Source organism: Raphanus sativus, chromosome 5 (assembly GCF_000801105.2).
Source record: "Raphanus sativus cultivar WK10039 chromosome 5, ASM80110v3, whole genome shotgun sequence".
Taxonomy (NCBI): Eukaryota; Viridiplantae; Streptophyta; class Magnoliopsida; order Brassicales; family Brassicaceae; genus Raphanus; species Raphanus sativus.
The window spans coordinates 38,763,554-38,789,269 of NC_079515.1; the positions used below are offsets into that span (position 1 = coordinate 38,763,554).

At 35.8% G+C, this 25,716-nt stretch overlaps 4 protein-coding genes, 1 long non-coding RNA gene and 1 pseudogene across 6 annotated transcripts; 4 read left to right on the top strand and 2 right to left on the bottom strand.

Annotated features, from left to right (window-relative positions):
- Nucleotides 1-2,527: 2,527 nt before the first annotated feature.
- Nucleotides 2,528-6,230, top strand: LOC108860828 (probable E3 ubiquitin ligase SUD1). The gene is made up of 9 exons (XM_057010639.1): nt 2,528-2,824; nt 3,103-3,621; nt 3,698-4,282; nt 4,366-4,553; nt 4,634-4,930; nt 5,002-5,153; nt 5,230-5,381; nt 5,461-5,607; nt 5,690-6,230. Exons 1-9 carry the CDS (start codon nt 2,615-2,617, stop codon nt 6,080-6,082), a joined length of 2,643 nt encoding a protein of 880 aa, XP_056866619.1. The 5' UTR covers nt 2,528-2,614; the 3' UTR covers nt 6,083-6,230.
- Nucleotides 6,231-7,741: 1,511 nt separating this feature from the next.
- Nucleotides 7,742-8,579, top strand: LOC108858969 (agamous-like MADS-box protein AGL29). The gene has a single exon (XM_018632811.2). The coding sequence runs from the start codon at nt 7,783-7,785 to the stop codon at nt 8,338-8,340; it is 558 nt and encodes a 185-aa protein (XP_018488313.1). The 5' UTR covers nt 7,742-7,782; the 3' UTR covers nt 8,341-8,579.
- Nucleotides 8,499-10,821, bottom strand: LOC108860830 (peptidyl-prolyl cis-trans isomerase CYP21-4). The gene is made up of 8 exons (XM_018634679.2): nt 10,648-10,821; nt 10,022-10,214; nt 9,853-9,898; nt 9,680-9,730; nt 9,474-9,559; nt 9,069-9,206; nt 8,826-8,979; nt 8,499-8,745 (listed from the first exon to the last, which is right to left on the bottom strand). The coding sequence occupies exons 2-8, from the start codon at nt 10,171-10,173 to the stop codon at nt 8,659-8,661; spliced, it is 714 nt and encodes a 237-aa protein (XP_018490181.1). The 5' UTR covers nt 10,174-10,214; nt 10,648-10,821; the 3' UTR covers nt 8,499-8,658.
- Nucleotides 10,822-10,993: 172 nt separating this feature from the next.
- On the bottom strand, nt 10,994-14,766 carry LOC108860825 (FIP1[III]-like protein). Its single transcript, XM_018634673.2, has 6 exons — nt 14,323-14,766; nt 14,113-14,228; nt 13,875-14,001; nt 13,677-13,778; nt 11,628-13,595; nt 10,994-11,438 (listed from the first exon to the last, which is right to left on the bottom strand). Exons 1-6 carry the CDS (start codon nt 14,695-14,697, stop codon nt 11,085-11,087), a joined length of 3,042 nt encoding a protein of 1,013 aa, XP_018490175.1. The 5' UTR covers nt 14,698-14,766; the 3' UTR covers nt 10,994-11,084.
- A 1,089-nt stretch (nt 14,767-15,855) lies between these two features.
- The window catches only part of LOC130495018 (uncharacterized), a 32,445-nt pseudogene continuing 22,584 nt past the window's right edge, over nt 15,856-25,716 (top strand).
- On the top strand, nt 18,510-21,486 carry LOC130495091 (uncharacterized). 2 transcript variants are annotated; one of them, XR_008934368.1, is made up of 11 exons: nt 18,510-18,855; nt 18,935-19,034; nt 19,116-19,262; nt 19,345-19,446; nt 19,540-19,586; nt 19,663-19,764; nt 19,924-20,078; nt 20,488-20,890; nt 20,985-21,067; nt 21,163-21,233; nt 21,321-21,486. It is a non-coding gene; the product is annotated as an uncharacterized LOC130495091 (long non-coding RNA). The 2 variants fall into 2 exon arrangements; XR_008934367.1 differs by having other exon boundaries at nt 19,116-19,446.

The window sequence follows — 25,716 nt, forward strand, 5'->3', positions numbered from 1 at the left end:
TCATGATCCGATATTCTACAGATTTTAGTTTAACGGGTTTTAAATAGATTTCTACATTTGGACCCGCCTTTTTATATTTTTTAGTTTTATATTCTTTTAGAAATTTAATTTTTATATTTATATGTTTTAGTCATATTTGTGTTTTTCATTGTATAACATTTCTCTTAAATAATTAATAGGAGGTTTTAATCATTGTATTAAAATAGTTTTACCATACATATATCAATATGTTATGTTTTTATTTTAATAGTATTGACTAGATTCGGATTCGCCTTTAAAAGAGCTGGTATATTTTTTTGTTTTACATATTTTAGAAATTTAATTTTTATATTTATGTTTTTAATCATATTTATATTTTTCTTTGTATAATATTTCTTTTAAATAATTAATAAGAGGTTTTAATAATTATCGTAAAATAATTTGACCACACATATATCAATAGGTCATATTCCTGTTTTAGTATATTGATATTATATAATGAAAAAACGTAAATAAAAACATAAATATAAAAATTAAATTTATAAAAAAATGTAAAAAAAAAATATACCCGCCCTTCTAAGGGCGGGTCAAAATCTAGTTGGTATTAACACTCTAAAATTTTAGAAATTTTTTACATAGACATACCTCTATAAAAAAAGTTTTTAACTAAAGTTTTTTTTTAAAATGTATCAAGTCCCAAAATCTCAGATTGGCCATTGATATACGTCTTTTCGTTGTTCACTATAACAACGTTAAAAGAAAAAGAATGTAGAGTAGATCAATGTGTGGTAAATTTTCGTCAAAGATGATCCCATGCTATATACTACAACACTATAAACAAAAACAATACCAGGTTCACTAATTTCCTCTAGAGACTCTCCACTCTCCAACCTAGTTGGTGCATTTGTTAGTTCATTCAGCACCACATTTTTTACATTTTATGTCACTTTGTTTCCCGATAATTGGTATCCAAACACACACACCTGACGATGCAAAATGCATGAAAATATCTCCGAGCTTTGTTACAAGTTACAACATAAACCCTAAAGCTTCATCACCTCTCTTTTAAATATATTTGAAACAACGTTGAGAGTAGGGGTGGGCAAAATATCCGTAAATTTTGATTCGATCCGTTATTCGTTCCGATTCGATCCGAAAAATCCGAATATCCGTAACTTAACGAATCGAAGCAAATACTAAAATCTAATATCCGTCAAAGACGAAGCAAATCACAAATACTAATATTTTTAGAAACGGATATCCGATCCGATCCGTTATATACATATATATGTATACATGTTTATAAAATTATATAATATACATACTTTTATATCTTTATATAAGTTTTATAATGTTTTTATTTACTAAATTAATTATTTAGTTATTAAAAAATTTGAAAGTATGTAATTTTTTATAAAAAAAATAATGAAATATTATTATTTTATTTCAGATTTTCTTCTTTTTCTTTTATTTTTCTTTATTTTTTTAATTTTTTATTATTTTTTACGGATCGAATCGGATATCCGGAAAAAATTCGGATATTCGCGGATATCCGATGTTCCGGATATCCGAAAAGTTACGGATCGGATCGGATCGAAAAATCGAATATTTGTAAGACACGGATCGGATCACGGATATCCTTAAAATTCCGGATATCCGCTCCGTGCCCACCCCTAGTTGAGAGATAGCAACACAGTAACACATGTTCAAACCCTTCCAAGGCCCAAGTTTAAGAAAATAACCCACACTTCGTCTTCGTTTTAATATTTTTTTTTTTTCAGGATTCGAAAACGTAACGCGCGCGTATTAATCAAATCACTTGATCAACGTGGAGATAGCGAGACAGTTACTAACCATCTTCGTAAGCCTATCCGCCACGTCATCCAACGGATTAACCTCCCCCGCCTCCTCGAAACCGTCGTTGCACGTTTCGTAATCCGTCATCGCCGCGCTCAAGTTAACGTTAACGGTGGCCTTCCTTGACGGCGTTCACCGCGTCCTCCAAATCCGAGACGGCCGTATCGTACAGCTCCTGGCAATCAGCTCCCGCCACTCTGCTGACGGTGGGCATAACCGCCTTGGTGGCGGCGATCGAAGCCTGGATCGCGAAAATGAAGAAAATGAAGAGAAAACAAAAACAGAGGATCGGCGGAACGCAAATATTGGCGATTCTAACCTTTTTTCATAATATTTGCGAGAAGATAGGTTAGCACCACGTTAACTTAAACTAAAGTTTAAATTAAAAACATTTGTATTCTACAATTTTATTGAGAGATAAGGACATATCGTAATAGGATTAGGACTATCATATCTGTATTTATCTATACTAAATCCTCTTAGGTTTAGTAACTATCTTCTTGTATATATATATATATACTCTTCATAACAAATTTACTTGACCACAGCATTCACCTTTGTTAAAAGAACTGTGGTAATTGAACTTTAGTAAAACTGATAGGAAGCAACGTAGAAAGTCACCACTCTTGAGACTCTGTTGACTGTAGCTGTCAAACAAAAAAGCATCAGGGAAGGACACCAATTTTATAATTATTATTTTCTTTTCCTTATAAAGGTCCTATTGCGTTTGCCGCTTCAGAGAGGAGTGCACTGAGGTGAGAGTTTCGCATTTCCTAAAATGGACGATTCGCCGGAAGTCGATGGCTACGACCAGAAGAGCTTTTCGTCAGGAGAAGAAGAAGAAGAAGACTCGTGCCGGATTTGTCGATCGCCGGAGAAACCAGGGAACCCGTTGATGTTTCCGTGCTCGTGTCGAGGCTCAATCAAGTACGTCCACCAAGATTGTCTTCTCATCTGGCTCGATCGTCGCGGATACAAGAAATGCGAGGTGATTTCTTGGGGTTTTAGCGCTATGTGGTTTGTGTGGGTGGTTTAGGGTTTAGGGTTTAGGAAGAATCTTCAAAGGTTTTAGCTTTGGCTAGTTTTATGTGAAAAAGGTTCAAGCTTTAGACTTTAGGGGAGAGTTTAGGGTTTAGGAAGAGACTTCAGATGATAAAGGTTTTAGCTTTGGCTAGTTTTATGTGAAAAAGGTTCAAGCTTTTAGCCTTTAGGGGAGGGTTTAGTTTTATCTATGTGTCTAAAACTCTCTCTGTTTCCCATTCACAGGTATGTGGGCGTAGCTACTCTTTTGTTCCAGTTTACTCCGAGAATGCTCCCGAGAGGCTTCCATGTAACGAGTTTCTGATTGGTGTCTCATCGAGAGCATCACGTTACATTAAGTTGATTGGTCCTTGGATTGCCGTGATTCTCTTGAACACCTACTTCGTTTCTTTCCATCCTTGGGCTCAACAATTCGCTGCTGACTCCCGGAGTAGAGATTCTTGGATGTCTCGGAAGCTCCCTTACTTGCTCCCTGGCCTGTTATACAACAGTCTTGTCTCGTCTTTCATGAATATGGCCACTTCGGTGATGATAGATACAGGAGATGTCGATGTCAGGAGATTCGGCCGAGTCGTCCAGGTTTTGTGGAAGTATCTGACGATCCTTTCTGTTTGGCATCATCATAAGATGGTAGGCGTCTTGGGCCAACCTCAGAGACCAATCGTGCTTCCTCAAAACGCGCAGATTCATGAGTTTGGGGTTATCCGTCAGCTGCTCTTCTTTCTGGATGATGATGCCTTTGCTGTAAGTTGTGTGTTTCATCACATCTATTGTCTTAATCTGTGGATGCTAACAAATTGTGTTTTCTTTTCTTTAACAGCTTCTTGCCATCAGCGTATACGTGTCTACCCTCTTTGTTCTCCTTCCCGTTTGGATTGGATGGGTTGTATTAGCAACTTCTGGAGGCAGCTTTCTGTCTGTAAACTCGCCTGTTATTCTCGGATACATGACGCTGCTGTCAGCTTGCTTTGCTTACTTCACTCTCCCTCTAATCCCATTTCCAGCCATAGTCCGGTGGGTTTCTCTGGGAGTTCACTTCACAGCACTGAAACTGCCATCTCTTTTGTGGGCTTTCTCTGTAAAAACCTGCAAAACCCTTCAAAGTCAAACCTCATTTCAAGCCATAGTCCAGTGGGTTTCTTTGGGATTTCACTTCGTTGCAGTGATCTTGCCACCTCCCTTGTGGATTCTCATTAAGGATTCTTTCGTCTTGTGTATCAAAATTGGTGTTTTGCCTTGGATAATTGGCTGTTGGCTCGAAATCTGCACCTCCCCTCTGTTTGGAACCGGATTTTTCCAGATATTTGAGACTCTTTCAGACTTGCCCTCCATGACGACCCTACGTTGGCTTTCTGGTATCCTTTGCTTGTTGGTTGCTGAGTCTTTCATGAAACGTATCCAAGAGGTAACATGTTTAAATTTGTTTAATTTTTGTTTTTTTTTATCTGTTTTTTTTCCTCCCCTCATTTTTCTTCCTTCTTTTGGCAGATCATTCATAAAAGAGCCTTTTGGTATCTCCTAGATGTCACAGATCCAGACTACAAGATCACCAAAATGAACTTTGGTCACACTTTCTTTGCGCTTGCTTCTCATGGGGTATTGTTGGTGATTATGTTTCACTTACCAATTAGGGCAATTACACTTATCAGCCCATCATTTTTCCCTCTTCAGTTATGGTAAGCTTTTCTTCATTTGCTTCCCTTTTGATCCTTACCTTGTATAAGATCTAATTTCATGTAACTTGAACAAAACGCAGGGTCATGGACGAAAAGGTTTCTTTTGGTGCACGCTTTGTTTATGTCAGACTACTAATGGCATCCCCCAAATGGTTACTAGGACTTACCAAACCAGCTGTGGAACTCATAGTTCAGAACTGGATTGTCACTGTTAGTTCTTGGCTTGAGCTGAGTGATTTCTTGCTGGTTGGGCCCAGAGGACCAATGATGCAACCAAGAAGTACGCTTTTATTTTATTCCCTAGCTGAAGGCTCTATGGTCACTTTGCACGGATCTCAGAATGCTGAAGAAGATGTTAAAGACCAAAGAGATAACAGGTAATCAACTGATACAAACAAGCTTTTAAGTAAAAAAAAAAAAAAATTGTTCTGATAAGTTGCACTACTAGGTTTCTGCTGAGGGTTGCATTGATGTTGGTGCTAGCTGCTTTGAGTATGTTCATCGTTAGTACAGCCTTCATGGGTTTACCTATTTTTCTGGGGAGAGGTTTCCTTGAGTCTATGTCTTTCATTCTAAGATATTATGGACTCAAACGTGACGGTATGTTGTTAATTTTCTTATTCATAGATCTTTCTTCCACATGCCTCTAACCTTTTAATCTCGTGTTTGTGTGTAGATCTTTGTGCTTTTTGGATTGGATATAATACCTGGACAGGGATCTATACCTGCACTTGCTTTGTATATGATGAAATTCACAAGGGAAGAATCGATGTGCTTCTCAGAGATGTCTCTGAATGGATACGAAATGTATTGCTTTTCTCCATCTGGGTAAGAAACAAACTTCCATTTTTTCACAAAACGCTCTTGAAAATCATGACTTGTGACTTGCAAAAAATCTGGTGAACAGGTCACTGTCATACCGGGACTGCTCGGTGTACTTATCGACCTTATGGTCATTATCCCAACACGAGTACCGTTAGACGAGTCACCGGTCTATTTCTTGATCCAAGATTGGCTGATAGGAGTAGTGGTGCTTCACATATGGGCCTTGCTGGTAAGAAAATTTCAACAATGACTCTCAGTTTTCTTGCGGAACAAGCAACTGACGTATTTCTGTGGCCTTCTGCTTCTCACAGACAATGCTCACGCCTATCAACTGGTTTGCAACTGAGGCATGGAGAAGAAAGTTTGAAAGAATCAGAACTGTTGGAATTGATAGACTTCCTTCAATGTGGCTGCTTCGAGAAGTGATCGGTTCACTTATAATCACACTTATAACCACACTCTCCATCCCTTACCTGCTCGTGAAGTCAGTGTTTCCATTGCTTGGGTTTCAAGAAAGCGTCAACTCAGCAGTTGAGCGGCTTATATGGCCGGCGTTATTAGCCTTGATAGCGGTTTGGTTCATGGTCAAGCTAACACGTGAAGTCGTTATCAACGTTCACCAATTGGTCTTCAATGAACGGTACATGGTGGGTGAAAGACTGGACAATTTGGCTGAAGAAGAAGATACAGAGCTGCGTATATAATCCATGGACTGGAGTGTGAAAAACAATGAGTCTTTTGTTGATAATCAGAAACATGTTATTGTCTTTAGTAATGGTTAACTTTGACAGTAACTAGACCAAACCAAATTTACATATAATATGAACCAGCCGGTTCAAAACTTTGGTTTTACATCGGTTTAGCAAACGCCAATATTATTAACCAACGCTTTATTTTTTTTGTTTGATTTAATCCATCCCTCTATTAGATTGCCCGCTCGTGCCATTCTCACAGTTCCAGTGGACTAAACAAAATGGCGATTTAAAGGTGAGAAAAATATTTGAACTGGTAAAAAGGAAAACCAAATCTGACCCAGATCAAAATATTTCGAATATTTAAAAATACATTAATCAAAACTATATATATTTGATATACTAATTATTTTAATATATTACTTATTTATATATTTTAATCATTTTAGTTATAATATAAAAATATTGAAAAATTCAAAATTGTCCTAGATAAATATATTTAAATAGTCAAAATTAATTATACAAAAAATAATTTAAAACACAAAATATGTTAAATTCCTACTGATTATCCATCTAAATAAACCAAACCGATTTTCATTTTAATTCTAGGTATTTAGTTGTACATTAGTCATATTTATAAGTTATCTATGAATATTTGAGTGAGATCTAAATCTCTAGTCTCAAAAATTTTATATCCGAATAGAACCAAAGTGAAACTAAACAAATACCCGAATACACAGTCCTGAATCTAATCCCATGAAACTCCATTTCAATTTGTGTAACTGAAATAAAAAGAAAATAAAAATTCTGAATTAATATTGGCCATAAATTGTTATTGTCTCTATCATTAATTTATAAAATTCTTATTTTATGGTCTTTTAATTCTCTTTGGTTGAAGATCTTTGGATGCCGGGTCATGAAAAAAGTCATATTTCTAATTCCGATATGAAAAATATGCCGGGTCATACAAAAAATCCTATTTCCAATTCCGATATAAAAAATATGCCGGGTCATGCAAATCCTATATAAAAAATCTGTTGGGTCATACAAAAAATCCTATTTCCAATTCCGATATGAGAAAAAAAAGAATGTTGACTCGACAATCTCAATTTATAGATTTTATGATTAGAAAGTTCCAACTGTATAATTGGAACTAGACATATATAGACAGAAATCAATAAAAAGATAATTTTAAAACTAAAAGAAAATCTCAAGTTGTATTTTACAAAGTAATGAATGATACAGTTTTGATTATATTATAGATAAAGTTGTTTTCCAAAATATAGTTAGTACTGAAAGTGGAATCATATATAGAAGTTTTGTTTTTTTGTTCAAATTAGCTTTATTTTTTTTGGTTGTAAAGAAACTAATTTGGTAAGAAAGTATGTTGTCAGCTTTGTAAATTTCTTTTAAGGTAGTCCAAACTACCATTTAATTACAAAGTTCACTAGTAAGAAAATACCAACAATAGTCAAATATCCAAGGATAATGATTGAAGACATAGAGATAACTCAATGCTCTAACAAGGTAATTAAAGATTTTTACCAATGACCATTCTAAGTATGTATCTATGCAAAATTGACTTACTTAAACTACTCTTGAATATGATGATGAGGTTCAATGAAAACCCTCACACATTCACTACTATAAATACATAAACAAATGACTGAAACAAACTAAATCAAAAACTTGAAAACATAAACAAAACAAAAATGGGTAGGAGAAAGATTAAGATGGAGAAAGTGCAAGACACAAACACAAAGCAAGTCACGTTTTCGAAACGTAGACTTGGTTTGTTCAAGAAAGCTGGTGAGCTCGCGACTCTGTGCAACGCTGAGGTAGGTATCATGGTCTTCTCTCCTGGAAACAAACCTTACCCGTACGGGAGTCCGAGTTTTGAGTTGGTTGCAGAACGTTACAACAACGAATCAGAAGACCCAGACAGCGGAGACTCAGACAGCGGTGAAACATCAGGCGATGGTAGAGCTACCAGAGAAAGACAAGGTAAGAGGATATGCAATCGTCTCAACTCGATCATGGGACAAGTTGAAGCTGAGAAGAAACGAGGCGAAGATCTTGTGTATCAGCTTGAAACTGCTGGAGAAGAGAAGTTTGACAAGCCCATTGAAGAGCTTTCTCTTGAGGAGCTCAAGGAATATGAAGCTAAGATGATGGACATGCATGATCAGATTGAAAGTAACATTGCTCGTATGGAGACTTCGTCTACCCTCGTGATTATGTCCAAGAATGCTCTACATTCACTAGAATGATATCGTTGTGTTGCTGATCTTTCAAGTCTTTGTTTCGTTTCGTTTATGTTAAGATACATGTAATGGTTATGATCTATTGGTTGTAACTTTTGGTTTGTTTAATACAATCTTATTATTATTATATGAAGACTATTGATTCTAAAACAAAAACCAGACCATGGACTTAAACAAAGATTCTATTTCCTCAAGAAGATCAAATAAAATTACAAAACAAAAGGAAATAATCAGTTTTAAAAAAAAACCTCAAAAGAGGATTTTGAAAAACAGCGAGTATGAAGATGGACCTCATATACAGAGGAAGAGAGATTTTCATTTTTTTCATAATTCTCGTTTCAGTATAACGCTAATGATCCCTATTTGTGATTTCGGCTGGTAATGCTCATCTGTATCCACTTCCTCAATCTCCTGTAAACACATTAAAAAAAATGAGACAAAACCATAAAAGTTAAGAATGATGAGTGTGTGTTTGTTGGATGATCAAAAACCTGTACTACATCCTCTCCCTTAAGGACTCTTCCAAACACTATAAGCTGATCATTAAGATCAGGGATTGGCGCCGTTGTGATGAGAAGCTCGAAGTCCTTGTTGTTGTTCCCTTTTGTTTTTGGTGTCCCCAACATGAATGCTTCATGTTTTGGGCTGAATGAAAACAACAGCACACAGGTTTGGTTTTGGGCTGATGAAGATTTTACTCTCTTGAAGATAAAATCTTAGAGCAAGGAAATTACCTTGTGTTAAGGCGACCACGGAGCTTTCCTTTAGATGTCCATTCTTCAACAGGTATCGAGCTCTGGGAGTGACCAGCTTGCACCAAGTAGTTTTTTATAACCCGATGAAACGGCATTCCCTTGAAGTGATCCTTTTGACTGCAACAAGTACTCAAATTTTAAGCTAGAATAGTGGTCACATAGTAATAATTCAACTAGTTTCTCTTTTCTGAGGTTTAATGTTCTAAATTAAGAGTATGATAAAGACTTGAGGTTCAGAGTTACTCAACGAAGAAACTGAAGTTACTTGAAACCTAGATGTAACAGTCCTACTTAACAACAAGTCATGACCCTGGCTTAATCAAATTCATATGATTTTCTTATTCTTCCTAGCTTGAAAGAGAGTTACAGAATTAAGATACTAACCATAGATCTAGAAACCGGTCGACGGCCTCAGGGGAAGCATCTTTAAAGAGTTCCACAGTTATGAGACCTTTTGATGTGTTTATATCCTACATTAGATAAGAAGATAAGAAGCAAGATGTCAATGTAAATATATACATCCAGGAGAAATAAGAACAATGACTAAATAAGAAAGTTAAGAAAGTAAACAGGGAGATAGATTAACTTACGGCATAACCAGGAAGATCGTAACTCTTTTGTTCTGATGCAGCATTCGTGTCCTGAAACACAAACACAAAGCCACAGATCATCCCTATAATCATATCCTAAATTCTAAAAAAACTAAGTTCTCACAAGTTCATTGCAATCCAAAACACAAAGCACAAGCATTAAAAACAGTTACCTCAAATCTATGACTCTGGCTCTGGGTTTCAAGTGTGTTTCTTGACCTGCGAGATAGCCAAGATCCTATTAAACCTTTATAGATATAGCAAGCTCTGGCTATAAGCAAACATAAAAGTAACAGAAATATGAGTAGATTACAAAATTAGATGTAAACAAAGAAACAAAACCTCTGGGACCAATGACGATAAGTAGTGACCAAGGATAGTACGACTACAGCAACTACAAGATTACACACGACAATCGTGGAGATACTTATACGACTTGGACCTTTCTTCTTCTTGCTTTGATTAAGAAGAGCCTGAGGTTTTATCCTCGCCATTGCAAACCTTTATCCCACAGCAAAAGACTGATACAACTTTTCTACTCAAAACCACAAAAAAAAAATCAACGTTAAAGTTAACTTAAATAATAATACACAAAAGCTCAAAATCCGAAGCCTTCCAGGATCTATAATTCGATATCCAAGTTGGATAGTCACTAGCTCAACAAACCATAACACATATTGACTCAATTCAGAATCCAACATATGTTTATACAAATCAACGCATGTGAAAAATAAAAAAGACATCACAAAAGGATTCCTATCTCGTCAACAGCTTCACTACTAACTTGTGATACAGCAGATCCACTTCTACTTCCTCAATCAAATCAAAATCATATTAAAAACAACACGGATCTTCTTGATAAATATACAAGTGATATCATATTAAATTCCAAGGACCTCTTAATTCATTAGGTTCTCCAAAAAAATTCGAAATTGCAGATTTTTTTTTTCTTTTTGAAAAAAACGTACCTTGGAAAGATAATAAGAAGAAAGAGTTTTTTTACGACAGGAACCGTGAGGAGAATTGGTCGTTTTGTATCGTCGTCTCGATGGAAAGCTGGTTTTGAATTCTCTCTGCAGAGATTCTTCTGATCAACCGCGTGTTATCTGACGGCTGCGATTCCACCTCACCTATACTCGACGAAAATTATTTGCACAGAGATGCTTCCAAATTCCAATATATATTTTTATTTTCATATTTAATTCAGACAGAAAGAAAGGTCAATAATTGGTCTGGATTCTCATCAAAAGGTTAAAACCGGTTATCAAAATTGATATTCAGACACACTTCTTATTATTAACATGAAAGTACTAATTGAAAATGCAAAATGACCTTGAAATCTAAGTCATAGTCGATTGTTTCCAACTTAGAATAAGCCAAAACCAATTTGATAAATTTGTACTAGTTAGCTTGCACACCATCGCCTCTTCCTAACCGGTCTCATTTGATTGCTAACATCGGTTTTGGCTCCCTCTTCGGTTTGGCAAGGAAATTTGGCTGCTACCACCACTTCTGTTTCCTTGAACCTCTCTCTTCGTTTCGCCATCTTCTTGATGCTTTCTTGTATCCTGTCGTCGTCTATTACAGTCCCTGTCACGTTCCTCTCTTCTTCTTCATGTATGATCTCACCTTCCTCTTTCTCATTCAATCCTTGTCTCTGCACAACAGCTTTCGTGTTTCTTTCGCCGACTGCATTTGTTTGTTTCTGTTGCTGATCTCTTGTTGTATTGGGGAATCTTCTTCTTGACTGGTTAGAGAGCTGTGACACCCACACACAACAACAGCAGCAGAGAAATCACATGAGAAAAGTCATGTTCTTCATTTTACATAAACTGATATTTAATCATATAAATCAAAACATTAAAGAAACCAGGAGTGTCAACTATGTATGACTTGATACTTATACTTGCTAAACGTATGTATGGCTTGGTTTTCATTTTTTTTTTACCTTCCCTTGTCTACCAGTTAAGTCAACCGGATCCTGACACTTGGTGAAAGCATTCCCATCTCTTCTCAGCTTTTTGGACCTCTGATGTCTTTCATCAGTTTCATGAACATGGCTCTTAAAATAGCCAGGTCTTTGTTTGATAGAAATTCGATCATGTGTTGTCACTCTCATGTCGGGGACTATCATTTCATCAGTATATGATGGATGCTCAGAACATTGAATGTCATCTCCCAGCTGATATCTCCTTTTATCACGACGAACCCAATCATCATCATCATACCTTAGTCTGTCTTGTATGCTCACTTTATCGCTACCAACAAGATTTCGTGTCCAACCATCTCTTGGTGCATCCTTATACAACTGATTATTCTGCCTGTCATATGCTTCCCTTGTTGCGAAGTCTCTGGTATCATCTCTCCAAGAATCACCTCTCGATCCTTTTGTCTGCCAAGAATCTCTGAATGGTAATGAAGACCGCGATGGCCAATCATCTTGGATTCTGTACTTATGACCATCGTTCTCTGAGACAAATCTATCATGATGCCAACCAGGTGTGTAATGGTCGTCTCTTCTATCTATTTCAGAGAATCCCTCTTCATACCTTTCAAATTCTCTCCTTCCCACTTCAGCAAAAGAATGCATCTCCCTGTAAGCCAGCTCAAATGGAATTCCACTTTCTGCCCTGTGAACTTCATCTTCATATCTACCACGAGGGAAATCATAATCGTAGTCACACCTATAGTGAAGCTCATCCTCGCGAGTCTGATTGGGGTTATGTCTTCCATATGTAGAAGAGTACTCAAACCGGTACCTATATTCCATATCAGTTATTGGAATACGATCCTGATAATAAGGCTCTCCTACCCCATCATATCGATTTCTTTCTTTGTTGCTTTCATAGGCTAGTCCAGGACTTCTTTCACGGCCATATCTTCTTTCACAATGTTGCTTACCGTATCTATCCTCCTCTTTGTTAAAACTCGATCGAGAATTTCTCTGGTTAAGATTGAAGGATGAGCCTGAGGTATACTCTTGACGACCCGCTTCATACTTGTAACCATTAGAAGGATCAAAGCCTCGGCCATGTGATGGTTCTTTATTGTTGCGCCAACCAAACCTTCGTCCTCTATCTCGATCAAGATCCTCAGGTGAATATGAACGACCATGACGTTTTTCTCTATATGAGTGAGAAAAACCTCTACCTCCAGTCTCAACTTTTTCTAATGTAAAATGTGGCCTGTCCTGCCAGCTTTTCCTTGAATCACGATATGATCTTCCATGTCCAGAACACACTTTCTTGCCAAGATCTGGATCTCGTGTACGCGATGCATCCTTGAAAATTGCATGGTTTGTTCTCCTATGTACACCATAGTCAACTCTCCCATAATGCCTTTTGCTTGAGTCTTCGTGAGATCTTCTGCGTCTATAATGCTCCGAATCACTCCTTTCCACACTTGTGGTTGTGTTTGATTCGTGTTCCACCAATCTAGTTCGTCGTGGTGGGTTACTGGCTTCACGTCGGTTATCAGTAGCACCACCTTTCGATGACTCTGTTGCGGAATCTTCGGATTCCTCAGTTTTACCAACAGAATATGAAGAGGTAGGGCTACAACGAAAGTGATCTCTAAGAGAAGATTCCCTTTCCACTGAGGATGAATCCGCCTTATCTGAACTCCAACAAGTCTCTTCTTTCTCCTCCTCAATAATTTCCTTATCACAAGGTGTTACTTCCCTGCTGCGGTAATTCTCTTTTGAAGGAGATTGCTCGCCTCTGAAACTTCCAGTCTTTTCGTTTTCACACCCAACTGAAACCTCTTCTTTCATCGAATCACCAGATGAAAGCAGATCCTCCCCAATATCTGAATGAAACTTCTCACTTACAGATGCTCCATTTGATGTTTTGCTGAGAGACCTTGTTTCCACATGTGCCATGCTTGATAGCTCCTCAAGATCATTAGTCACCGGGATCTGATTTTAACACATTCCGTCATCAATGAATATTAAGGGCAACAAAACACTTAACAAACCAAGAATCATTCGATATCTTACCTGTATCACCACGTCAGGGTCTAAATCACGTGGATAACGCAAATCCACAGATGGTGTGCGTTCAAAAGTTCCACCTTCAACCTCAATCGCCCTTCCTTTTACCTAAAACAGAAACAAAAAAAAAACTCATCAAGATCAAAACAAACAAGTCCTTTCCACAAAGAATATTCCATCAAGAATCAAAACATGTTTACTTACCAACGGGTTCCAATAATCTCTCCAGCTCTGCTCGTTAAATCCAAAATTGAAGAAATCATTGACATCCATACCAGGATTCCTCCATGGCTTTTTCTCAAACACATTGAAATTTGCATCGATTGTTGCCCTGAGAATAAAAGATAAAACATTGTTCACCAATCATATTAATCACTCACTTCCAATAAAGCTAGAAATAGAATCAAATGTGATATAGCCTTAGACCACCACTGCCACTAACCTGGACCAAGTATGTGAGAAATTAAATCCACATTGAGGTATTCCCAGAGACTGATTAGCTGAAGAAGCTTCCATTGTCATGCGTCCATTAACCATCCCACTACTTGGCATTGTGCACTGGATAATAATGAATCAAAACACACACACACACAATATTCAATTAGATACAACTGACCACCACCAAATCAAAACCCAAAACCTAAACACTTACCCAGTTTCCACTCCCCCGTTTCTGATTGTTTCTGTTGGAGCCAAAAGCAACGGGAAAAGCTTTCGAATCGTCTTCTTTCAGCACTATATTCAAACCATCGTCACTGTCACTGTACTCCGATTCTTCCTTCGCCTCGGTCCGATTCACAGCGTCGACGCACGGACTCGAATCCTTATTATCCACCACCACCACGTCGAGTTTCTTCTCTTCGCCTTGCGATTCAGGTTTCACTGGCACTTCGAAACCCTCGTTCTCGCCGGAAATCGAAGCACGCTCCGGTTCTTCGCATCCGACGACATCGCCGGCGAAGGAAGCAGTCGCGTGAGCCTTGTCGTCGACGTACAGCTCACCAAAATCGTCATCGGTGGAATCCATTCGCAGGGTAGTAGAATCAGTGAATCTATTTCATCATTCACGCGAGCGAGTGAGAGAGAGAGAGCAGTTGCATAAACCCCCAATAGATGAAAACCCACCTTAAACCCTAACTCGGCCCATTTATACTCGGTTTATTTCTTCTCCTTCTTCTCTTTTTTTTGAAACACCTTCTCCTTCTTCTCTAACTTACAAATTACTAAATTAGTAACAAAATGATTTTAAATTGTTTTGGCCAAAAAAAAAGATTTTAAATTGTAAAATAACTAATTATCTCTAATAATATGAAGTGATCTGTATGCTTTTTTTCAAATCTACATTTTTTTTGTTGTTGTTGCTGTTATAGTTACTATCCAATACAATTAGGTTCAATTAACTTATATCCATGATTAAATCCAAAAATCACACTTCCTTTCTTTATAAATTTTACAATTTTTCAAGATTTAATATTTTTTATTTGAAGATTATTAAAATTTACAAGAATCAATGATATTTTGATCATCTTCTCTTGGAATCTCAAATATAATCTCATTTTAGATCTTTTGAATGAATTACTTCATTTTCCTCCCACGATAAGTTTTTTTTCAAATTTGTAGTCTTCTAATTAAGGAGACTAAAAACTTTTATTTGGTGTCATAAAAAAAACCAAACGGAAAATCTGCTACCTTAACGAGTTTGCATTTATTAATGAAGAACATGATATCAGCAAGAAGAATAATGATGATGTTTCGATTTTCAAAATGTGGGAGTTAGTTGCCGATATTTTGGCTGGACATGTATGATTTTTGAAAAGCTAATGTCACGTTGGGGTTGAAGCGGCGCAGTCGCCTGAGTTAGTATGCTGCCTTCATGCATGCAGGGTTAAGTCAGCATCAGTATGATCACTGACTTACGTGTAGTGATTGTAGTTTTTGTTTTTGTCTGCCTAACCAACTAAAATATCAGCGACAGCTTATTGTCGAGTGCCAATAAAATTCGAACCGGCCAAGCATCTCTCTCTCTCTCTCTCTCTCTCTCTCTCTCTCTCTCTCTCTCTCTCTCTCTCTCTCTCTCTCTCTCTCTCTCTCTCTCTCTCTCTCTCTCTCTCTCTCTCTCTCTCTCTCTCTCTCTCTCTCTCTCTCTCTCTCTCTCTCTCTCTCAGGTCCGCCGCTTCAATTCGCAATGGAGAGTAGTCCACCTACGAAGGAGATTCTGATGAAGATGCAAGAGCTAGAAGAGAGCCAAAAGCGCTTAATGCAGGAGATGTCTAAGCTCAAGGTATCCACGGGGCTTAGGCAGCGTTCACATTCGGGAAAGGAAGCTCTAGGGTGGAGGAAGAGCGGTGCCAACTCAGTGCGGAAGAAGAAGAACCGTATCCATGACTCGATCAGTCTAAGAGGAACAGGACCATCGGCTGGGAAGTTCACGCATAAACAGTATTTGAACATTGTGCAGTCGATGGGACAATCTGTTCATGCCTTCGATCTCAAAATGCGAATTATCTTTTGGTGAGTAAGAAATTTGGAAGCTCTAGACTAGTAAAAAAAATTAATTAAAAGTTAAATAATTTATATATACTAGGTGATTTTCCCGTGCTCATGCACGTGTATAAATATTTATAAAGTAAATATATTTATAATAATTTATTAATAGTTTAATTTTAGTTTCGATTTTTCTATAATTTATATAAATCATATCATATTGTTTTACTTAGATGTGTGATTTTGGATATGTAATATATTATTAGTTTGATTATAACTTTAGTGTATTAGATATCATCAAATTCTTCAAATTCAACTATGGTATTTTTTGTTCAAAATATATTAAAATTATGAATAATTTGTGATTTAATTTGGATTGATTTTTCCCTTAGATATGTATATATTTTAGTAATAATATTATATATATTTTTGAAATCAAATAAAAAACTTAAGTGTTGGTCTATTCAGAATACATAAATAAATATAATAATAATATTTTGAAATCTCATATATATATGTTTAAAAAAAAAAAAAGTGTAAAAATTAGTTAGTAATTTATTTTTATTTATTGGTATCGTTTGAAGCATCCATTAATATATATGTATAAAATAAATAAACATTACTATAAAATAATATGTTAATTACTCATTTTGTGGATAAGGTGACATATATTCTTTTATATTAAAGTATAACTATTTTTATTTTTATTCATCCAATTAGATTGTTTATCGCATCAATTCATTTTTTCATCTTAAATGTGTAAATATATTTTTGTAATATTTATAAAAATTTGTTATTTTTTATTTTCTTAAAATATTTTAAAAATAAAGAAATAATCAGTAGAAAGTTCCATAAAAGAAAATAACGGATAAAAATTTTAATCTCATAAACGCATATTGGTATTTATAATAATTAAAATATTTTGTAAGTTCTACGTAATATTATAACTTAGATTTATAAAAGTAAACTGAAAATTATTTTCAATAATCTTAAATATATTCTTGAATATAATAATTCAGATTTTCTTATGTACTTTTATTATAGGTATATCGGATTGTACAAATATAAGGGAAAAAGGAAAAAAAGCAAACTATATATTAAGTAAAACATAAATTTTTAATTGTGGAAAATATAATATTTTAGGTTATTAAAAATTTTAGGATTATATTATTTAATTTTTTTTTTGTAATTTCTTGTTCAAAATATGCTTGTGATAAAATTAGTTGTCATAAAAATATCAATTAACGTTTTAAAAATAAATATCAGTTCTTATAAATTTTTATTGAGAAATTATTTTACATAAGTAAGAAAAAATTTATAGACATTTTTAGGTTTTTAATTATAAAATATTAATATTCAATAAATATTATAATAATGAATAAACCATTTCAATAATACTAATTAAAATATTATTATTTAACTATAGGTATATTGGTTTATCTAATCAATTTCTTATGTAATTATTTGAGAAAATATATAGACATAAGGAAAATATTTTTATTACTTTGGAAATATTTTATATTGGTTAAGGTTATGTTTTAAATGAAATATCTATTTTTACTAAATATCAAAATTATTTTTGTTAACTTTCCTTTTTTTTTTATGAAATCACATTATATATAAATATATTCTCTTATTTTAAATTCGTTTTTTAATTTTAAGATGTTTTAACTATATATGTTAACTAAAAAGGAAATTTCTAATTAACAGGAATTATTTTAAAAAAAGGAAAATCGATTTTAATATAGTAATTATATCTAATATTTTTAATTCATTAAGGGTGTGATTGTAATTACGCGAGAGTTAACGTGAACGCGACACATAGGAAACTGACTTCTCAAATAATATTATAGAGATATAGTAGTTAAGCATCATAGGGTGTTTGTCTAATGGCTTGAGTAATAGTATTATCTTGTGAAATGCGGTTTATGGCTTGCTATTCACGTCTCATAATTGCTGCATGACATGATTGTTCAAAGGAATGGCATGGCGGAAAAGCAATTTGGATACTCAGCTGCAGAAGCAGTTGGGCAGAACCCAATTAATGTTATGGTAGATGATCGGGATGCTGCCTTTGCCATGAACATTGCTCAACGTTGTTTCAATGGAGAGACCTGGACCGGTGAGTTTCCTGTCAGGAACAAATCAGGGCATAGATTTTCAGCTGTCACCACGTGTTCACCCTTTACGATGATGCTGGTTCTCTTGTTGGCATTATTTCTCTCACAAGTAAGTCAGCGCCGTATCTGCACCCTAGTATCTCTTTGGCTAAGTTAAAGGCAAAACAAGGTGAAACAAACTCTAGCTGTTATTCGTGTCTGAGAATGGCTATGTAAAGCGTGTTCCTCTGAATAGCTTCAAGCCTTCTCTTCTGAACAGAGTTGGTCTAATAGGATCCGAGGTATGATCTTAACCTATGGCAGTGAAGAATCTGCTCTAAAGTTTCCTATGTTTTGGAGGCTAGATAGTATATTTAAAGGTTCAGGCCTTCTTGGAATTGCCTCGTCTCGAAACACTCACTCAATCCATTGTGCTCCATTATTACTATCTCATCTCTTGTTAGCTTTGTCTGTTCATTAATTGGTTTAATTAGACCTGCTACAAGTTATGATCTTGGATTATTACCTTCACTGGTCAGCTTTGTTTGCTCATTCTTCTTTGATCTCAATTTCTCAGTTCGCCGATGATGATCGTTTAGCTGGTAAAGAAGATCTCTTCTTCTGCAAATAAGGATTTAGGTGTTCTTTCTGTGATCTCACCAATGTTTTTGTCTCTTGGAGAGGATGGAGAAAGCGATGAACAAGTGGTTCTAGTGAGCCAAAGTGGAACAGTGAACCGGATCAAAGTCAGGGACATTTCGATTCAATCACGCCGTGCACGGTATATCTTTATCCCCTTCCCAAATTTGGCGGTCTTTCCTTCTGTTTATTTATATGTTCTCATTTGATTTTTGTTTTTCAGGGGAGTGATTCTCGTGCGGCTTGATCATGCTGGAAAGATTCAGTCTGCATCTCTAATCTCTGCAGCCGATGAAGAAGAAGGCGAAGGAAGTCAGAGCCTTGAAGAGTCTGCTGCTAGCATCCTCTTTGACTTTGCATTAGTCTTATTGTGATCTTTCTTTTCAACTCTATTATTTGACTCAGCAGACACCGTACATCTCATTCATCATAGTACATGATTGTTCACACAGGCTCCTCGTGGTATGAGTTATCTTCACTGTTGTAGTCCACCTACTGTCCATCGTTATCTTAAGTCGTCAAATCTGCTGGAAGACAGGAACTTGACCGTTAAGGTAACATGTTCATCTTAGTATTATTTTTATTTATATCTTCAAACTAATGATAGTACTAGAAACATCGTCAACTTACAGTTACATCTCTAACAGATCTTTGGTCTTTCACGTGGCAAGCATGAAACATACCTAACCACCAGGTCTGTGAAGGGGAACGGTATTTAAACCTATGCTCATTTCGGTTTGAGTCTTGATTTATAGGACAACCTCTCGCAGTGATTGTTGATCAGCCTCAATGGATGACACCAGAAGTTCTTAGAAATGCAGCCTCAATCCACTTCATCAGACTATATTTTGCCGTTTGACAACATCCCACAGGTATTAATCTCAAATTGTAAAATTTCGATGCTCACTGCTGGCACTATCTTTTCTACTGTTTAACTATACGATAAGCTATTATAAGGCACTATCTAACCTACCTTCTCTCATTCAAATAATGCTTCAACTAAAAATTTATGTCTTCATAATATAAAGCAGATTAAGATGGTGGTTGTACTTGGAGAGCTTGGTTGAAGAGATGAATATTCTCTAGTTGAAGCTTTGAAGCAGGGCAAGTCACCAAACCAGAGGTTACTGGGGCCAGCTGGACTTATGCACGTCTCTTCAAGTCCGAAGTACATTTTGGTCATGCAGTAAGTGCCACCCAAAACCTGATTTAAAGAAACTCGTGACACTAACCTTGCTCTGCTTGCTACGTAGATCATTCTTTCATATGATTTGAGTCAGGGTGGGAGGGGGGGGGGGGGGTGGGGTGGGGGGCGGGGAGTGGTGGAGAGATGGAGAGATGGAATCCGTTACCAGGGCTCATTTCCATAATGGCTTAGAGAGGTTAATGAGATGTTTGAGTCATGTGTGCCATTTAACCTAAGACATTAGTATATAAGAAGAGGGGAGAAGGAGAGAGAACTTTTATCAAGATTGATCATTCATGTCATGCTCATGTGAGATAGAGTTCTTTGGTGGGATTTCTCTTTTGTAATCGGTCTCGTTGTGCACTTAACTTGCATTTCCTTTTGTTGTGATCTTATTCCTTTTTCATAGGTTGAAGAAGGAAAGGTGTCTCCTATTAAGGAAGCCACTCCTCCACAAATCCCCAAAGATGTCAGCTCTGCAACTAAGGGTGGGAAGGTCCGGGCTCCAACTCAATATCATCTCCACCAGCCCTGATGACATAGGATATGGCGTGGGAGATGTCATTTCTCTCCTATGGTTCAAACGCAGTCTTCCCCGTTACTGTACCAAATTCATTGAGGCTCCATATCTTTGCTCATATTTCTGTGTCTTTACACAAATATTGAGTACTATTAGCTAGTGACATTGACTCTACTTTCTGACACCTTGAGCATAGTATTGCGTGCTGACAATGGTCCATGCGTCTCCGGTGCTCACAACACCATAGTAACAGCAAGAGCAGGCAAAGACCTGATCTCAAGTCTTGTCTCAGGTAAGTTTAACATCTAGATTCACAATCTCTTTCCGCGTGAACTTTTGCTATACATTAATCAGGTCTTCTTACTGATAACCTTTCCAACAATCAGGTATATTAACAATTGGTCGTTGTCGTTGATTTGGTGGTGCCATTAATGACGCAGCACGACACTTCAAGGACGCTTGTGACAAGGTAAAAACCTGTTCCTCTCTCAACCATAAGTGCAGCATCAGTGCATTTGTTTGAATACAAAGTATAACTTGTTCCACATTGTGCGTTTTTTCCAGAGTCTCACGCCTTACGAATTTGTGGAAGGTATGAAAAAGAAGGGTATCCGTGTCCCTGGCATTGGTCACAGGTACCAACAAACCAATTCTAGCAACAGCAGAAACAGAACATTATCGTTTGGGGTTTATTTTCTTACGTGTTAAATGGGAATTTGTAGGATCAAAGAGTAGAGACAACAGAGACAAAATAGTAGAGCTGCTTCAGAAACTTGCACCGTCTAATTTTCCTGCAGTGAATTAAATATTATCCAGCTAGACTTGTTTTTTCTTCATTTATGTATGTATTTGTTCTCGAGATTACCTGATAACAACTCTCTAGTTACTAGTGCTACATCCCCAAGTTTCTTTGTTTAAAATTCACAAGAATCAATGGTACTTTGGTAATTTTTCTTGGAATCTCTTCGTTTTCCTCCCACGCTAAGTTTTTGAGTTCGTAGTATTCTAAGGAAACCAAAAACTTGAATTTGGTGTCATTCCAAAACTAAACGGAAAAATTTCCACCTTAACAAGTTTGCATTTATTAATGAAGAAAATTGATATCAGCCAGAAGAATGGTGATTTTTTCAAATTTTTTTAGAAAAGGTACGAGTTAGTTGCTGATATTTGTGGCCGAGATGACATGCATGAGTAGTAATGTCAAATGGGCAGGTTATTAATGGGTAGATCATGTCAAAATTGATATGGACCGTAATAAAGAAATCCATATTAGACCATAACTAAATTTTGTTCCGATGAATGAACCCAATTACATTATGAACAATGTTGGGCTTAACCACTTAGGCAATGATCGGTTCAATAAATTTAAATGTCTAGAGTTTAGAAAATTAAGGGAAAACACAAATCATTTTTTTTCTTCGTCGTCTGTGTCTCGTGTGTAATTTTCTTCAATTCTTTTAAGTTACTTTCATTTCCAAAATAAATAAGATACTCTTAAGTTGTCCAACATATTTAAAAATATATACAAATGGTCAAAAATAAATGTGCACTAAATTTAAGTATACTCAAAACACCAAAAATACTTACAATATCTATTTATTCGCTATCCAAATATTCAAACCAAACCAATATATATACTAAGTTTAGGTATTATGACATATGTTATTCATGAGTTTATATGTAATTTTATTTTTTTAATAGATTTTTAGAAATTTAATGTATAAAATAAATTTTAAATTTTTTAAAATAAGTTAAATAGGTTATCCGAACACGTATTGAATCTGCAAAGATCCGAACCAAATCTGAATCGAAATTTATAAATATTGAATGTGGATGAAATCTTTGATCCCGAAAATACGAAAACCGAATAGATCTGAATCAAAACCGTATGAAACCCGAAAACACGAAAACCGAACAACCATTCCTATATGTATGTAACATATTTTTATACTCCCTCTGTTCCATAATATAATTAGTTTAGACTAAAAGCACTAGTATTAAGAAAGTTGTTACTTTTTCTAAAATAATATTTAAATAATAAGTTCAACCAATTATAAAAAAGCTAACATTATTTGATTGGCTATACTATATACAATAAATGTAAAAGTTATCTAGATATGTGGAAACTACTTGTATTTTGAAACAGAAAAAAATTCCTTACACTACTTACAATAAGAAACGGAGGGAGTAAAATACTTCACCCCGCGCAAGGTGCGGATCGTCACCTAGTGGGCAGGTTATTAATGGGTGGATCGTGTCAAAATTTATATGGACGGTAATAAAGAGACCCACATTAGACCATAATTAAATTTTGTTCAGATGAGTGAACTCAATTACATCATGGGCAATGTTGGACTTAACCACTTAGAAAATGGTCGGTTAAATAAATTTAAATATCTAGAGTTTAAAAAATTAGGGAAAAACACAAATCATTTTTTTTCTTCGTCGTTTGTGTCTCGTGTGTGATTTTCTTCAATTCTTTTTTATAAAACAATTTTCTGCCAACACCGAAAAACGTAATTTCCGCTAAAACCGGAAAACATAATTTCTCGCCAAAATAGAAAAACATATTTTTCTTGTAGTTTTCGTGATCTCTATGTTTTTTTTTTTTTTTCATAATTGAATTTTGTTTAACTAATAGCTTATATGTGACACTTTTTGCTCTCTCTCTCTCAGGCCTCGCTCTACTCTTTTACTGCGTCGCTACTTTTCGCTCTCCATTTCATAATAAGACAAAGTGTTCCTCCAAGTCTCTGTGCGTACAAGGGTCAAAGCAAAAAAGCAAAACAGATTTTGATGCCTCTGATAGCTGTTTATCTAGTGAGTCAGCATTGACAGCTATTAGGAGCTAGATCCTTATCTCATCCTATAACAAACGTTGCAAATCATCAAAGAGAGTTCAAATTAAAGTAAAAAGTCATCATCTCTCCCTGAAACGCATACTTCTCTCTCTCTTCGCCGTCCTCATGGCTGATCAGGCCATAGCTGTTCCACGTATGGAGCCACTCTCACCAGGAGAAGCTTTCCTCCGGAATGTTGCAAGAGACCTTGCTGCTTTGTACAGAAGTGACGGTCTTCTCAAGGTTCAAGCGATCCTAAGCATCTTGGCTCTCATCGTTTTCTCTTTACTGACGCAAAACCCATCGTCGTTCTCTGTTTTGCCAATGACCGAGGGCACGATTACCTTAGGTCTTTACGCGGGTGTTCTTTTGGTGATCTTCTTCATGACTGAGCTGAACAAAGATCTGATCTGGGTTCTGCGCCGAGTCGTTCGTGTCCGATACCACATCATCCTCTTTTGTCTTCGCGCTGCAGGCATCATACTCGTTCTTCGTGCATTTGTCTATGTTGGAAACAACATCGAGAAGGTTTACGACATCAACGGGTTCGCCATCGCCGCCTTCTTATGTGGCTATCTGCACATCGTATCCATGTGCAAGCTGATGAATGTACCGGATGTGCTGTCTTTTGCCGACGCCCTATTAGCGGTCGCCGTTATGATATCTGCCAAGCTCGAGTTGGCGACAAAGTTCACGAACCCGGTTAGGATTTGCTCCACGTACCTGGCGATGGTTGTCCTGGTTATGTTCAGGAACGCGAAAGTCCCGTTTGAAAAGGTAAGTTTTGCAGAATCCAAAGGTCTCCCTCCTCCTACCTATAGGTTTGCGATGGTTAATGGTTGCACCCATGCGCTTGTTGTTGTTTCTACGAAAAGTCAGACTTTGCGCCTTCGTTAAATCTCGTTCATCAATTAGATAGTTTGTTTCGTTGTGGAATAATGTCTGGGTTTCTGTTAGCGTTATGGTTTGTATTAAAGCTTTGAGATAGTTTGTTTCGTTGTGGAATAATGTCTGGGTTTCTGTTAGTGTTATGGTTTGTATTAAAGCTTTAATCATGAGTATTTTGTTTCAAATAACGTTCTTTATTTCGTTTGTTTGAATAATGTGGTTTGGTTTGTTTACTAAGATCTGTGTTACCTTGGAACATCTTAAAACCAATTACTGGCGGCTAATCATCACAAGACGACTTAATAAATAATAATCATATAAAAGATTCCAAACAAGTAAAAGAGCCCATGAATAAAATACTAGATTCAGATACCCCTTCCGGTTTGATTTAAATTTGGTTATCCGGTTAAGCCGAATTGCAGTGGAGGCAAACTATAAAGATGGTTAAGTAGCTGAATTGGTTTCCGGTTCAGTTTTCGCATTGGTTTAGAGCCTTTAGGGGTTTCTCACGTTGGAGAATCAAATAAACACTCCTCACTCAAAGCCAGATAACGGTTTTATTAGATTGGCAGTTTCTATGGTTGACACGTAGACTATCTCTTTCAACGCTTTACTGTTGTTTGTTGTCTGTTTGGGCCACGTTATTATTCTGGGCCTTGAAAACAACTTAATTCATGTTGTATAAAAAATCTGGCAGGTTTTGGTTCAGAACCAAAGGTAGTTAAGTTTCATAGGAGGTGGGTGTTTTATGTTTAAACATTAGGATTGTTTAAGTTGGTACAATCCCCTATATATTAATCCTGAAACATTACAACATGTTTTGTAGTCACGTGTCATCACTAGGATGATTCTACTTTATATTTATATGTTGGTACAATCCCCTATATATTTATATGTTGGTCCATATAAATATATATTATACTTTTTATTAAACTAATTATCATATTAATTAATAGTCTTAAATTATTTCCTTAAATAAAAGCTACGTAAGTTTATTTCTTTAAATAAAAGCTACGAAATTACCTAATATGATTAACGTATATATGATAATTAATGATTACAAATCAAAAATATTTGATAAAAAATTTGTATCCTCTACATTTTATTTTAATTAATATTATCAAAAAAAAATCACTTAAACATATTTTAAAAAATAGATTTTTCATATATGTTATATTTGAATTTCTTAAAACGTCTATAAATTACCAAAAATTGTAAGATGTTATTAAGATGATATTTTTTAGAACAGAACATGATCCGAAACGAAATATTTCGGATATCGAATATATCGAAACCAGATTTATATACTTAAATATATTGATTTTTTTAGAATTTAATATCTAAAAAATATTAAAAATATATAAAATGTTATTAAGTTGTCCAAAATACT